Source organism: Anomaloglossus baeobatrachus, chromosome 11, assembly GCF_048569485.1.
Source record: "Anomaloglossus baeobatrachus isolate aAnoBae1 chromosome 11, aAnoBae1.hap1, whole genome shotgun sequence".
In the NCBI taxonomy this organism is placed as follows: Eukaryota; Metazoa; Chordata; class Amphibia; order Anura; family Aromobatidae; genus Anomaloglossus; species Anomaloglossus baeobatrachus.
Genome location: NC_134363.1, coordinates 73,803,480 through 73,819,098, shown reverse-complemented (window position 1 = coordinate 73,819,098; position 15,619 = coordinate 73,803,480). Strand labels below are relative to the sequence as shown.

Below are 15,619 nucleotides of genomic sequence, written 5' to 3'. Positions count from 1 at the left end.
TAAACCCGATAAGCCTCCCCTATCGCATCCATGTAACCAAACAAGGCCGAACAATGCTCCGACTCCTTCTCCCCGACCACGCTCGCCAAAATCGCAAACGCTTGCAACCAGTTTGCAAAAGTCCGAGGAATAAGCCTATAACGGCGCTTTTCCTCCTCGTCCTTCTTCTTTTTGGAGTCGCTCGGCTTAACCCTATCCAAATTAAATTTCTCCAGGGGAAGCAATATCTCCACATATTCCCCTTTCCAAATTTTTTCCCGCACCTCCTTCTTTAAATGAGCCCCCAGCAGGCCCTCAAAACAAACATAAACTTCGCTTTTAGCCCTATCATCTAGGCGCACCACCTCATCCTCCTTCTCCTTTTCTTTTTCCTTTGCCCCCTCCGCCGCACTCCCCCCTGCGCCCCCCCTTCCGCCGCGCCCGCTCCGTCCCCCCCTCCCACCGCCGCCGCCCCCCGACCTGTCGTCCCCACCCACGCCGCCGCCGGTGCCTGCGCCGCCCCCCCCCCAGCCCCGGCAACCGCCGCCAACCCCTGCAACAGCCCCAACAACTGGCTCCACACTGCTACACCGCCGGGCGCTGCCGTGTCCACAGCCGCCCTCCCGCCCCCGACACTCCCCGCCAGCGCAGCCCCTGCCGCCCCCGCTGCCGTCTCACCCAACCGCGGCTCAACGTCCCCCGATACCGCAGCCTCGCTGTCCTCCGTCTGCCGACCATCCGACTCTTCCGACAGCACGACCTCCTCATCCTCGCCGCTGACATCTTCTTCCATCCGACATCCGGGGGGCGCCGCCGCGGCACCCCCCCCCACCACGGCCGCCAAACCGGGCCGCCGCGTGGGCAGTGCCGTCCCCGCTCCGTCTCTTGCCCTGGGGCGACAGCCCAGGAGACCGTCCTGTCCCCCGCGCCGGCACCCCAGGCCTCGACCTCTTGCGCCCGCGCCCACCCCCTCGCCGACTGCCAGGGGACTCTGGACGCGGACTGATGGACGCCCGGCTCTGGATCCCAGCCGTCGCCGCCTCTGGCCCTCCTGGGCCGCTGCAGGCCTCCTGCCGCTGGGTCCTCCCGCTCCCACGGGACACCGCCACATCCGGGGGCTGCGCAGCGGTCCTGAGTGACCGGGCGGTCGCCGCATGGCTCACGCCGTCACCCCTGCTCACTGCCGCGCCAGGGTCAGGCACCACAGACCTCCCCCTGGCGCTGGACCTACCGCCGCCTGCAGCCCCTCGGTCCCCCCGCCGACTGCAGGGGGAACTGCTGGCCTCCCTCCCTCGCCGAGCGCGCTCCCGACCTGGAGCCGCTGCCGTCACTGGAACTCCAGCCCGAAGGCCGGGACCGGAAGTAGGCCCCACGCTGGCCACTCCCACCTCCCGACCACTGCGGCTGGAACGCAGATTCCTCCCGCTGCTGCTGGGAGCAGCAGCCGGACTGCGCTGCTGCTCGGCCCGCTGCGGAGGGTCCCTGGAGGGGCTCTGGCATCTCCTCCTCGCCCCCCCCGCACCCGGGGAATACCTGCGGGGGGGCCGCGACTGGCGCACACCACGGCTGGGGGAGCGAGGGGCAAGCGCCGACGGGTTAACCCCGGCAGCCCTGATGTGGGACTGCACTGCCAGGGGCCCGTGCGCTGCAATGGCTGCTGCAATCAGGCGCTGAAGTTCCTGGAGATCAGCCATGGTGACTCGTGCTGCTGATCTCTTGGCGTCCGGAAGAAGAAGAGGAGGTAACCCCCTCCTCTCCCAGACTAACCCTTTCCCTAGTCCTCCTCTTCCTCCCAAGCTAAACCACCCCTTAATGCCATATTAGGCCTGCCAAGCAAACTGTCCCTATTAACCCCATCACTCCCTAACTCCCCCTTGGTCATGTCGCCCCTCCTCCCCAGGGGATCCATGGCTGTCTAGAAATTGATAAGGGTGCCCATACTTTTGCATCGGTCAAATTTTGTTTAAATGCGGATTGCACATTTTCTGTTAGTACAATAAAGCTCAATTTCAATCCAGAAATATTACTCAGTCCATCAGTTATTAGATATGTGAAACTGAAATGGCTGTTGCAAAAACCCAAATTGTTATAAAGAAAAAAGGTTAACATTAATAGGGGTGCCCAAACTTTTTCACATGACTGTACCTGTAGAAAGTTTCAGTGGCAGCGTAATTATTCTTACATAGAATTATTGGGGTGCTATCAGTAAGGGTACCGAGGTGTGTATGTATGTATGTATGTATATATATATATATATATATATATATATATATATATATATATATATATATATATATATATATATATATATATATATATATATATATATATGTATATATATATATATATATGTGTGTATGTATGTATGTATGTGTTTTGTGTACATATATAATATTTTCCATTAGCAGGAACCCATGATATATACATTTACCCTTGCTGTGAGACCTTCAATATTGTCCGGCAGTTCCAAAATTGACCTGACAATAAAGGGGCGCTAGAGAGTAGTCATGTTCTTGACAAATCCGTTAACAGCGGGTGGGATATCTGAGTGACTCCCCCGGCTGTTCGTGACATCGACAAATACTCATCAATTATACGGGCCTAATAGGTGCACAGTAAGAGCGCCACCATCTTCTTTGCCAATTTTTGTGAGTATTTGTGCAAACTTGAGAAAAATGTTTTGTTTTGTTTTTTTAACAGGTGAACAGCGCTAACCTTGACACCGGCAAAAAGTCTAATGAAGCTTTAAAATCTCAATACAGTCAACCTGATAAAAACGCCATTCCTGCAGTAAAGCATACAAACAGCCCCCAACCAAGATTGTCATCAACTGAAAAGACTGCCAAAATAACTAAAACTCCAAAGAAGAATGGCTTTCCCGCTCCCCAGAAACCACTGACCTCCAAGCTTGTACCTTCAACCCCAGCAGTAAAGGTTACCACTGCAACAAAGGCTGCAAATACAACGGTTTCTAACCCAAAGCAAAAAAATAATTTCACATTTGTAAATCCAAAATCAAGACCAAACTTTCAAAATGTCAACCCAGGCAAGCCAAATTTAGCAGCGACTGGACAAAATAAATCAGGTTTGGTGCTAAAGCCTGGCACTTCAAAGAGCAGCCTTATCACAGCAACTGGACAAAATAAAAAAGTAGGTTTGTTGCCGACTCCTAGTACGTCAAAGGGCAGCCCATTTTATATCAACCATGTACCACATGTAGTCCAACCTGGCATCCAACCAAATATCTCGTATGCATCTGTCTGCAAAAGTAATCTCAACATGAACCCGTTCCATCATAGCGGACAACAATTTCCGCCGAATAATCCAAGATTCATAGTGGACTCCAGGGTTAATTCGGCCAATGTTCCTCAGTCATCTAGAGCAGAACATAGACCCTCAATACAGCCAAGTGCCATCATTAAAGAAAACATTGAGCGGCTACTGAATCAGCATCACAATGGCCTTTCAATTTTCCAACTACAAAAACTTTATCTAATAAAGTTTCACCAGCAACTTAAATTCAGGGGTTCAACTACACTGAAACAGCTCTTGGTGGATCTAAAGGATGTTGTGAAAACAGAAGGTATAGGAGTACAAATGCTTGTGTATCCAGTTCTTGCAAAAAAAAATCCAAGCATCCTTGCCAATGGAAATCAAGGTAATTTCCTTAAAGGGAACCTGTCACCAGATTTGACAACTATAAGCTGCGGCAACCACTAGTGGGCTCTTATATACCGCATTCTAACATGTTGTATATAATTGCCCAGGCCTCTGTGTAGAACTTAGAACTTAAAAATTACTTTATAATACACACTTACGGGACGATGGGTTGTAGACCGGTTAAATGAGTGTCTCCATTCTCCGGGTCCGGTGCCTCCTCTTTCAGCTATCTTTGTCTTCCTGCTGAAGCCTGATGCATGACGTGTCCTACATCATGCACACTAGTCGACATTGAGGTCCTGCGCAGGCGCACTTTGATTTGCCATGAGCAGGGCAGATCAAATTATTGTACCTTGGGTTGTCATGACAAATAATGAGCACGGTCTACCAGGCGTTCTCAGTGTCACACTGATAGGGGTAATGTGTTCCATAATTGAAAAACTACTGCGCTAACTGATTGAGTGGGAAAAGGGAGTGAATGGTTAGACCTAAATCTAGGCATACAAATCTGGAGACACAGCAGGGAGTTGGTAAACTTATTTATTGTATAATCATTTAAGATAAAACACAAGTTTTAAAATTATAAATCAAAACAAAAAACCTCTGCGTGGAGGTATTGTTGAGAGGGTCCTGGTGAGGAACTTAGGGACAGAAGGGGAGGCTTGGGACCTGTTAGGAATACAAAATGACAGGAATGAATGCAGGTATACTGATAATAGGAATAATGAGGATCTGGGTTAAATACTAATTACCTGATGGTTATGAACACAATGAGGATGAAAATGTAGAATTTGTGAAAATGACAACAGGAGAAGAGAACAACTTTTGGGGTTTCCCCTTTTATGTAGGAACCTGTAAACCAAAATAAGTAGATTAGTCTGTGTTGACAGTCTGCTCCACAGTGTGGGGGCTTCCTAAAGGGGGAGAGGGGGAAACCTACCAGTACTGGTCTTTTGAGTGCCTGTGTATTTGCTTTTGGAGGCCTGATAGATGAGCGATATTTAGGAAAATGTCCTAAACATATTAGTAGATTGAAATTAGTATTAATAGATAAACCACAGGAATACAAGTGTTACTGGTGGTGATAGAAAAATACCTTATGATATGAATGCTGTCTATAGGATACAATATGTGTGCTGATTTCAGCAACTACATAGAATAAAGATTGGAGTATCACCTGGTAAAAATGGTATAAGATATTGAAAGGGTATGAATAGAAATGATATAATCACATGAAATATCAATTATTATCAATTTTTATACTGTCCCTTATTTTTATATGGTTATTTCATGTGATTATATCATACTCTTTAAATATCTTATACCATTTTTACCAGGTGATACTCCAATCTTTATCCTATGTAGTTGCTGAAAAAAACTCCGTGACACACCTGTGGTTTCAATATGGTCACTCACTCCTAGATTAATTCATTGAGGGGTGGACTTTGTAAAATGGGGTCACTTACGGTGGTGTGGGGTTCTCAAACTCAACATTGATTCCGCTAATTATAACAGCCAATTTTGCATTCAAAAAGTCAAAGTGGTGCTCCTTCCGAGCCTTGCCATTGGGTCTTTTCACCACATATGGGGTATTGGTGTGCTCAGGAGAAAAATCGCAAAACAAGTTGTATCGTGCATTTTGTAAAAATTTCCCACTGGGGTTAAAACAACATTTTTGTGGGGTGGGAAAAACTAATATTTTTTCCTTCCATATTGCTTTAATTCTTGTGAAGCACCTGAAGGGTTAATACACTTTTGTGATTTTCAGCAGCTTGAGGGGTGCAGTTTTTAGAATATCACTTTTGAGTATTTTGTCACCTAAGCTCCTCAAAGTCACTTTATTTTTTTAATTTAGGGACCACATCACATTTGCTTTTGTGAATTTTGTTGGTATATGAGAAATTGCTGATAAGGTAGAAGGGTTCTGGTTTAAGGGCAAAAAATTAAGTTTGAAAATTGCGTAATTTTCAAAATGTTTTCTAAATGTCCCAATTTCTTTTTTCTTCTCACAAATAAATGCAAAAAAAATCCTAGTTTTCCACCCCCCTGAAGTACAATATGTCACACAAAACAGTCTCAGAATCACCAGGTTATGTTGAAGCATTCAAGTTATAACTAGTGGAACTCTCAGAAAACCGGGACTGGCGGGTCCCTGCTGAATTTTTAAAAATTCGGATCCGGTCCAGAATTTGGTACCTATACATATGAAAACCAGAATCCGTTGATCAAAAATGTTGGTAGAAGGGCTAGGGGGGTAGGAGCGCACGCGGTATACTCACCGAATCTCCGTCATGGCGGCAAGCTACTTCCAGGTCACTCTTTCAATTAACCCTCATTGAATATTCACTGCTTTCCCCACCAACCGGCGCGTGTAATTGGTTGCAGTTAGATGCGCCCCCCACCCTGGGTGGCAGCGTGTCGGCTGACTGCAACCAATCACAGGCACCAGGACGGCTGGTGAGCGGGGACAGCAGTGTAACTGTCTACGGGTTAGTATCGTGGTATAAAAATAAATGAATAAAAATCGGTGCAGGGTCCCCGTATTCTGATATCAGCACAGATAAAGCCCTCAGCTGTCGGGCTTTATCATTTCTGTGTATCAAAATAAGGCTGGAGTCACACACTTCCACGAGTCTCATCGCATCACCCAGCAGCTGCACACTCTCCTTACAGGAGTGTGCGGCTGTATACAACTACATGCAGCTGACCCGCTCCTGGCAGGAGAGTGTGCGGCTGCTGGGTGATGCGATGCGAGACTCGTGCAAGTCTTTCACAAGTGTGACTCCAGCATAAGAGAAACCAAATGGTGTTTTTTTTTTTTTATATTTAAATAAATAATTAAAAAGATGACATGCAGTTCCCCCAAGCCAATATAAAGCTGACAGCGAGGACTGTTTTCTCGGGCTGGGGAGGTCCAGCCTAAAAACTTCAGCCTCTAGCTGGCCGGAATTGATGCATGCATTAGATGTGACAATCCCAGAGCTTTACCGCGCTATTCCCATTTGTGCAGTGGCAATCGGGGTTAATAACAGCCCACAGCTGCTACTAAACCCTAGATTAGTGATGTGTCTATGACATCCCCATCACTAATCTGTAAGTGAAAGTAATTAATTGATTGCTCTCAGTGAGAGAAACAAAATTAAAATTTTGTAGTTGTGATACCTTTTAATGGCTAACTAAAATAAAAATAAAATATGATGTTATAAAGCAAGCTTTCGAGACATCTCAGGTCTCTTCCTCTTTATTTTATTTTTATTTTAGTCAGCCATTAAAAAGGTATCACAACTACAAAATTGTAATTTTTGTTTCTCTCACTGAGAGCAATCAATCATTTTTCAACTGGCTAACACGGTACCAAAACCTTTTTCTTTTAACTGAAAGTAAATAAACACAGAAATAAAATACAAAAAAGCACCCCCTCTCACCACTTCATTAACCCTAATGCGGGCGTCACTTGATACGTTCTATCGTGCGATCGTACGAGCGATCGTATCCTCCCCCGTCGTTTGTGCGTCACGGGCAAATCGCTGCCCGTGTCGCACAAAGTCGTTAAACCCCCGTCATACGTACTTACCTGCTGAGCGATATCGCTGTGGGCAGCGAACATCCACTTCCTGAAGGGGATGGGACGTTCGACGTCACAGCGACGTCACACAGTCGCCGGCCAATAGAAGCAGAGGGGCGGTAGATGAGCGGGACGTAAACATCCCGCCCACCTTCTTCCTTCCGAATTGCCGGTGGCCGCAGGTAAGCTGCAGTTCATCGTTCCCGGCGTGTCACACGGAGCGATGTGTGCTACCCCGGGTACGATGAACAACCGGCACAAAGATACACCATTTGTCACCGATTTGCGATCGTTCTGACACGCTCGTAGGTGTCACACGAAACGACGTCGCAAACTATGCCGGATGTACGTCACGAAAACCGTGACCCCGAAGACATATTGCGCGATAGATCGTCTCGTGTGACGCCCGCATAACACACCCCTGCAGGTCCGACGTAATCCACACGAGGTTGCATGACAATTCAGCTCTGCTACATCTGAATATCACAGCAAGCAGCCATAGAGCAGCATGGCTGCCCGCTGTGAGTGCAGAATGAATGAGCCGCTCTGAGTGGTGACTGGATGCAGGGAGATGCGTCAAACAGGCTGGGGGTGCATCTGACTGCAAGCAATCAGGCCGGCCGGTGGGCGTGCATAGGAAATGAGCGGCACAGGGAGGCCATGGGAGCAGCGTACAGCCGGTCGAAGCTTTGGTAAGTATGAAGCGCTAGCTTCATACTTATTTTTCTTTATTTTTTTCCTTTTTTTTTTTTGAGATCCTGATCAAACAGCCAGCACCTGGGCAACTTTGAAACCACGCGGATGCGAACTTTCAGTCTGGGTCTGCCCAGCCCTAGTTATAACCTGTCAGTGACACTAGTCAGAATTGGGGGGGAAAAAAAAAATGGCCTCATCATGATGTTGAAAACCGCTCTACCCAAGAGCATGGTTAAGGGCATAAAAATTCATAGTTTGAAAGATGCGAAATTGTCACATGTAAAATTTTAGTAAATTTTCATAAATTGCAAATATCAACCAAAAATATACCACTAAAATAGTACAAAGTGTCACAAAAAAAAAGTCTCACTTACTGGGATCCACTGAAGTGTTCGAGTTATTACTACATAGTGACACTGGTCAGGATCGTAAAATGTGGCCTGGTCAGGAAGGTGAAAACAGGCTCAGGGTTGAAGGGGTTAATATGAGTAAATGGTAATTTTTAAAAAAAAAACACCTTTAAATATAAATGTTTATAGTTACAATACTATTTACTGCTTCATTAGAGGAGTTAATGAAAGCCCTAAATCTTAAGTGTCCCGCTTATCAATAATTATGTATACGAATAGTAAAAGCTAATTGACGGTTTGTTGGTTTGTTTTTTTTTTTTTTTAGATCCTGCACTACAAGTTGCTGTATCTCTGCTTCCTAAAAAAGACTTACAGGCGGCGGTTTCATCAAATAAACTTTCTGCAGATTCATTAAAATCCCAAAATGCTGAACTGCAGGAGGCTGCACATTTTCCTCTCAATGATGATGCCATTTTGTTCTCTGGGCCAAGTACCATAAATGGACCTTCTCAAAATCCTTCTCAGGAGTCAAGTTTACCTCAAATAATTTTACACTCATCAGGTTTTTCATTTCTGATGGAACAACAGATACCGGACCTTCATAACAAAGGAAAAGGAAGGGAGTCAGCCAAAAGTCCTGATTGTCGGAATGAGCAAAAGACACCGTATCACAACAACATGTTAAATGGTGGAGAACTCTTGAAATTAATACAACCAAGTGCCAATGAAAGGACATTACCGGACATAAAACCTCATGAATCATTGGTTCCTAAGGTACAGAACACTGAGCGCATAGGTTCACCCCTGCCTACAACTACTGCACCATGCCACCCCCTCAACAAGCACATAAGTTTGCAGTCACACAACACCATGCCTGTAATAGGGACACATGGGCAAGTAGTATCTACTGCTTTACAAACAAATGTCCAAAGTGCAAATGTTTTGGACATCTCAGAATATCCAGCATTACCTACGAGAATCCATTTCAAACCCAAATCTGTTCTTGCTCCAATAGAAGAGCCTCCTTCAAAACCAAAAAGCAACTCTCAAAGCAGAGAACAAATTGAGCAAGTGGTGCCATCCAATGGAAAGGATGTCCAAACCGTAACGATCATTGAGAAAACATCACAAGATGAAGCAAAGATTTCCCCACTCACCAAGGACTCCACAAAAACTGATGACCAATCTATGCCTGGCACCGATCAAGTCTTATTAATGTCATCAAGTGTAGACGAAAAAGCCGATATACATCCCAGTGAACAAGAGCAAAGCAAGACGACTCTGCAAACACAGGAGTGTGGGGACTTTTCTGTTCCCGAAAGGGTCGCTGAAACTTGGACTTTATCTTCAAAACCAAAGCAGGAACTTGTAAACTTGCAGAACCTACCCATGCTGGAGGAGGTTTGTGTAGAAGAGAGAGAACTGGAAAACCATTGGGAAATGACAGAACAAGACAACACATGGCAAACAAGCGAGAAGCAGGTCTGCTGCATCCTATGAAGCCCAAAATAAAAAAACTGAATATTAATAAACTGTTTACAGTAGTTACCAGACACTATGGGGGTACTTTCATAGAGCAACAGTTTAAAAAAAATATAATTTAAATAGCAAACTTAAAACATATATTAATGTGTATTTAATTTTTAGATTAAAAGAAGCGTTTTTTGTAGTAACATTATTACTTAGAAATTGTTAGCTAAAACATAATGTGAGTGTAAAGTCATATTTGTCACTTGGTCAGATTTGGATATACCCACTCCTTCCCCCACCACCGTCGCCAATCAGTGGTAAGCAAGGGACAGTTCTTTATCCCACACAATCTATCCAGGCAAACTGATCTTCATGGCTGCCCAATACTGCAGCTTATTTCCACACAGGGTAGCCGAAGAGAATTTCTCAGGAATTACGGGCACAACATATTCTGCCTCATCCTGCTTGAAAAAAGCCATCAGAAAATGCTCAAAAAAATGAGCAGAAGTATTTCTGTGACGCCCTGGCCTATAGGTCGTCACATTGTATTGTGCAATCTGCCCTTCTGCACAGTATCCACCCTCCTTGGTTACGGATCCTGGTCCTTTGGTGTTGCTGACAGCTTAGCCAATCAAAATCCTAGGAACACTTCCCACTTGATCCTACCAGACACACCATTGGGGGGCCTGAAGGGAATAGGGCCACCCATATGGGGGGTTGGTGAGCAGAAAGTGAGGACAGTGACAGTTGAGAGTTGAGAGTGAAGGAGAGAGGAGGTGAAGTGGCTCTCGTGAGGAGAGGCCACAGAATAGAGCTCCTGTGTACTAGGTGGCAGACGTTGGGCTGGGCCTGGTAGGAGCTGAAACCCGGTCGCAGGGGGACAGTGTCAAGGGGCACGGACTGCTGAGGAGGGCAGCCGGTGGCCTTGAGCTATCACCGGGCAGGGGCTAGGGCAAAAACGGGGTACGTGGACCCCAGGCCAGAAAGTAGCTTCACGCGTTCTGGTAATTTCCCTGACGGGGGTGAAGACTTCAAGTGTCATCCCCAACCCGCTCCAAAATCGGGGTACTAGCGCACCGATGGGATCGGACTTTCCCACTACAGTCCAAAGAAATTCTACGTGTGAACCCTGAGAGCAAGCTCACTCCATTAGCCATACGGTTGAGCGGGACCCGGAGAGTTTCATACCAGCGGGTCCAATCGAGACTAAGGTGCCAAGGACAGGGCCACAGACCAACAGCAACACCAAGGGCATGGATCCAGGTGTGGTCCCCGCAGACTGCAGTGGTGCTCAGAATTCTGGTTTACAAGTGGTCGGTGTGGTTATTCTGGGACTGAGTGAGCACATTGGAAACCCCTGTTCCTATCCCCCAACAGCACCCAAACACCATCAATCATCAACGGGCCCTGGGACACAAACCCCCTACCCACGGAGGGGTTAAACATCAGGCTGCCACACCATCGTGATAGGCCTCCCCAACAGCAGCGGTGGTCTCTCATATTACCACGCACCGTAGGTGGCGTCACAAACTTTCCAAAAAGCCCCCTGTACATATCTTCCCTCCCCCCCCCCCTTCTTTAAATCGAGTGGCCGCGCGAGCCCCGGGTCCGGAGACCCCTTGAGCCACCGCGTATCCGAGTAGCAGGAGCAGTCCGGCTGCTTGCACAGGGGCGGTACATTTCTATGTAAAAACGCCTTGCTGACCCTATGTTCACACTTTCGGACATCTTTTAAGTGCTTCAGGATTTTAGAAACACCAAGTGGTTAATACAAGCAACAGGTCCATTCCTTTGGTATTGTCCGCTAAGGCTGGTTTCACATCAGCGGTATTCTGCAACACTGCTGGATCCGTCAGAAATGCGGTACAATTCAATACAGTTAAATGGAATAATGGCAATATAAGGTCACATGCCGCCGCATGTGACCTTATCTTGCCGAGATTCCACTGTATTGAACTGTACCGCATTTCTGACGGATCCGGCATTGCGTCAGAATATCGCTGATGTGCGCGCAGCCTAAGACCATGTTCAATTTTACAATGTCAAAGTCAATAGGAAAAGCTACTAAGATTCCAGACTGCTGGAGAATTTTACAATACTTTTTGCATAAAAAGTTAAAAAGAAATCCATTGGAAAACACTCCACAAAAAAAAATAAAATCATCCAAATCCTTCATAAAATTCTCAGGGAACAAGAAAAAAGAAAAATCACACACACGCACAGGTGCTTCCTGAAGTGTTATCTGCTAAAAAAATAAAATAAATATATAATATATATTATCTTTGTGTCTCTATCGAGTTTAAAATAGAAAAAAAAACTGTGTGCACGCATTATCAATATAGTAAGCAACAGATAAATCAGGGTGCATGATCTATGGAGGGCTCCTCCATTGCCTCGGTCCGACGTGTTTTGACAAAACAAAAAACATTAGTATTTAATGCTGAAATAATATTGGCAAACAGTTCTCAAATACCTCATGAAGAATCCAAATAATATTGTGAGCTACCCAAATAACACCATAGAATTGCCTATCCTGCCATAGCACGCACACACAAAAGGTGAATTTGAGTCTTGTACATACATTAAAAAAAATATATAAATACACGTTTGGTTTGGCCGTGTATGGTTTGGTATGGCCTTGTTCAGAAAGCTAAGATCTACCAAAAGCAAATTAATTTGATTGGTAAGCAACATAATGGGAAAACACAAAAACAAGGCAATCGAAACATTGTATGTAACCCCAAATGGTATTAGTAAAACCATCAGCCTAGCGCACACATCAGCTTAGGGCACACTAAAAAAAATTTAATAAAATGACCATACCAGAATTTTTCTCCTATTACAAACAAAACCTATATATGCTGTGTTTTTGTTTTTATCAAACTACTTGAACTGACCTGGAGAATCATATTGACAGGTCAAATTTACTATATAGTGAACAACATGGTACACAAACGATTTTGGAATATAGGGCATGTCAGTGTTTTACTGAATGCACCCTGACTGCTGTGCCCTGGTAGTAAGGGGTTAAGTTCCCTATCATGTCCGATTCTCCCTCCTCCCCTTCCAGGGGTGTTATCCAATGGGAATGTTCCCATGATCCCACTCTTTCCCCTATAAATATTCCCCCTCTTCCTGGTTCCGGTCTCTCCTCACCTTGTGAGATCCGGACGCTGCTGTCGTTCCCGGTGAGAGATGGCTGACATGCTGGACAAGGCTGTCAGGGACAGGATCAGGAAGGAGGGTGACGCGTGGCTTGCTGCTATTATAGGTGAGCAGCGTTCCCCTCCTCCTGAGGCTCAGACGCAAACTCCGGCCGGCAGGCGGCCTGCTCGTCTAAGCCGCCCGCCGGAGCGTCTGAGTCACACACTGCGCACGCGCGCGGGGCGGGCGCGCGCCCCACGTGCGCGCCGTGCACGTTCCCCCGCTCAGTAATGCCCACATGCCCGACCACAGTAACTCGCGCGGTGGCCGCAAGCCTCTCCTGTCCTACAGGCAAAGCGGCGCCGCTGTAATTAATAAATCAAATCCCTGCGCTCCGGAGGCAAGGCTTAACCCCATCCTTGCTGCTTCAGCCCAACACTCCACCTGTAATAGCGCCCCCACACACGGCCATGGGAGGAAATAATAGCTGCAGATCCTCCTCAGCAGAGGAGTTTGCTAGTAGTATGCAATCATCTACTCTTACCTCCCCTGCCACAATGCACTAGTGGAGAAGCAGGCAGGGTGGGGGCAGCTGCTCCCTCAACTACAATGTTATCTCCCCAGTTGTCTCTTCAACACATAGACATGAGTGGGGGAATGACTTTGCCCCTCTGCGGTGGCAACAGTGATGGCTCTGGCTCCTGCAGCAGCTGCGGTGATGGCTTTGCCGCTTGTTGCTCCTGCAGCTACTGTTGGGATGGCTTTGCATCCTGTTGCTCCGCAGGTGCTGGCATTGCCCCCAGCGGCACCAGAGGGGATAGCCTTGCCTCACGCATCACATACAGTGTCGGCCTTGCCCCCGGAGCTGCAGAACCTACCCCGGGTCCTCCCTGTCCACAATGCAGCGGGTGCTGGAAGCACGGCCCATGGTAGCGGACACCGCTCCGCTGCCTCCGACTCCTCTGACTCCTCACATTCCCGTAGCCTATATAGACGCAGGCGATCCAGTAGGGATCGCAATCGCCGCTCTGCCTATTCTGAGCGACGGTCCACATCCTCTCGCAGAAGCCGTCGGTCTCGGTCATCAGGATGGCGTTCGCCATCAACCACGGCTGATTCATCCGACAACTCCAGGACATCCAGCAGGCACTCTCGTCGCAGATCATGCAGCCAGGGAGATGCCGAACCCTATGTGGCTCGGATCAGTAGCAGCTCAACATATATCGGTGAATCCCACGGATGCTCCAGCGGTCGGTGAGTACAATTATTCTGGGGCTTGGGGAGGTGCCGATACTACAGCTATGTCATTAAAAGCTCTGTTAGCCCATTTAAATACCCCGAGTAAAAAAAAAAAAAAAAAATTAAAATTCTGGTTAACCCTTTATTACTCTGAAATCAACCTGAAAAGAGATATGAGCCCCCTCCTGGGGCTGATATACATAAGGATACATTCTTTTGCGGTATCCCCCCCACCCCTCCCCTTAGGCTCTCACCTTGACCCAGAGACTGTAAAAAAAAAAATTTGGGCAAATGATTATATAGACATTTGGTCGCTTGTTTCCACTGATCAATTTACTGTAGACAAGAAGAGGGTTCTGCTGAACGGCCTTTTAAAAAAAAAAAACAAAAAAAAAAAAAACCCAGGGTTGCAAAAACTACAAAAACTATTAATAATTGGCTGCAAGCCTTTTTTCGTATTAGGGTGTGCATGGGTCAGAAACATCCTGACCGTTGTCCTGAGCTTTTTATATATGTTGACTCCATATATAACGTGTACAAGGCGCTCGGCGGGCTGCGTGATGGCGTTATGACGAAGATTTCAGGCGTCGTCTAACCCATCAACCACACTAAGGGTGGGGGGGTTAAAGCTACGGACTCCTGGTTGCGCTTCCTGATGACTCCTAAAGTCCCCTTTCATGTCGCGGCCCCTGGCAGCTCTGCCGGTTCCAGTTCAGTGGCCATGCGTAGACCCAGCGTCACTGCCGATTCTTTGGTCTCTGTAGATATAAGCTTGAATGCTCTACTTACGGAGGCCCCCATGCAGCAGCAAAATGCTCCCGCCCTTCGGCAAAAATTGCCAACAAAGTCGTCAAATTCACCTGAAAATCGAGATACCAGTGAGCGTATCAGAGACGGGGCCGTGGCTTGATCGGTACCTCAATAAAGAGGCGGCAGCTCAGCTGCGCTTCGGCTTCACTTTTGGATTCTTTACCCCCTTTTTAACCTTAACAGACAACCCGTTTTTGTCCGGAATCTAAAGTCGGCGACGGAACTCCATGAGGTTTTACTTGATAAACTAAACAGCGAGTTAGATAAAGGCAGGTTTAAGGGACCCTTTAAGGTGATACCTTTTTACAACTTTCGGGTGTCTCCGTTTGGGGTCATTCCTAAGAAGGAAACAGGAAAATTCCGTCTAATTCATCACCTGTCTCACCCGAGAGGTTCATCTGTCAACGATGGTATACTTGAATTGGACACGTCAGTCACGTAGGTCTCTTTTGACAAAGCTGTGGGTATAGTTTAGCAAGCGGGACCGGGGGCGCTGATGGCCAAGTCAGATATTGTGTCGGCTTTTCGCCTCTTCCCGGTCCACCCTGATTGCTACCAGTTGTTGGGATGTTTTGCAGACGGTTGTTATGACTACGATACGTGCCTTCCTATGGGATGCTCAATCTCTTGTTCCTTTTTTGCGCTATTTAGTTCTTTTTGGAATGGGTTGTACAAGTTGAATCCGGTTCTCAATCCGTTACTCATT

The 15,619-nt window shown here is 46.8% G+C and overlaps 1 protein-coding gene across 2 annotated transcripts in view; it reads left to right on the top strand.

Moving 5' to 3' along the window:
- The window catches only part of LOC142256055 (uncharacterized), a 59,302-nt gene extending 49,383 nt beyond the window's left edge, over positions 1 to 9,919 (top strand). For both annotated transcript variants that reach the window (XM_075327557.1, XM_075327556.1), the window contains 2 exons: positions 2,680 to 3,637; positions 8,576 to 9,919. In XM_075327557.1, coding sequence (XP_075183672.1) covers positions 2,680 to 3,637; positions 8,576 to 9,750 — 2,133 coding nt within the window. In that variant the 3' untranslated portion in view covers positions 9,751 to 9,919. The remainder of the gene's footprint in view (positions 1 to 2,679; positions 3,638 to 8,575) is intronic.
- Positions 9,920 to 15,619: the final 5,700 nt, after the last annotated feature.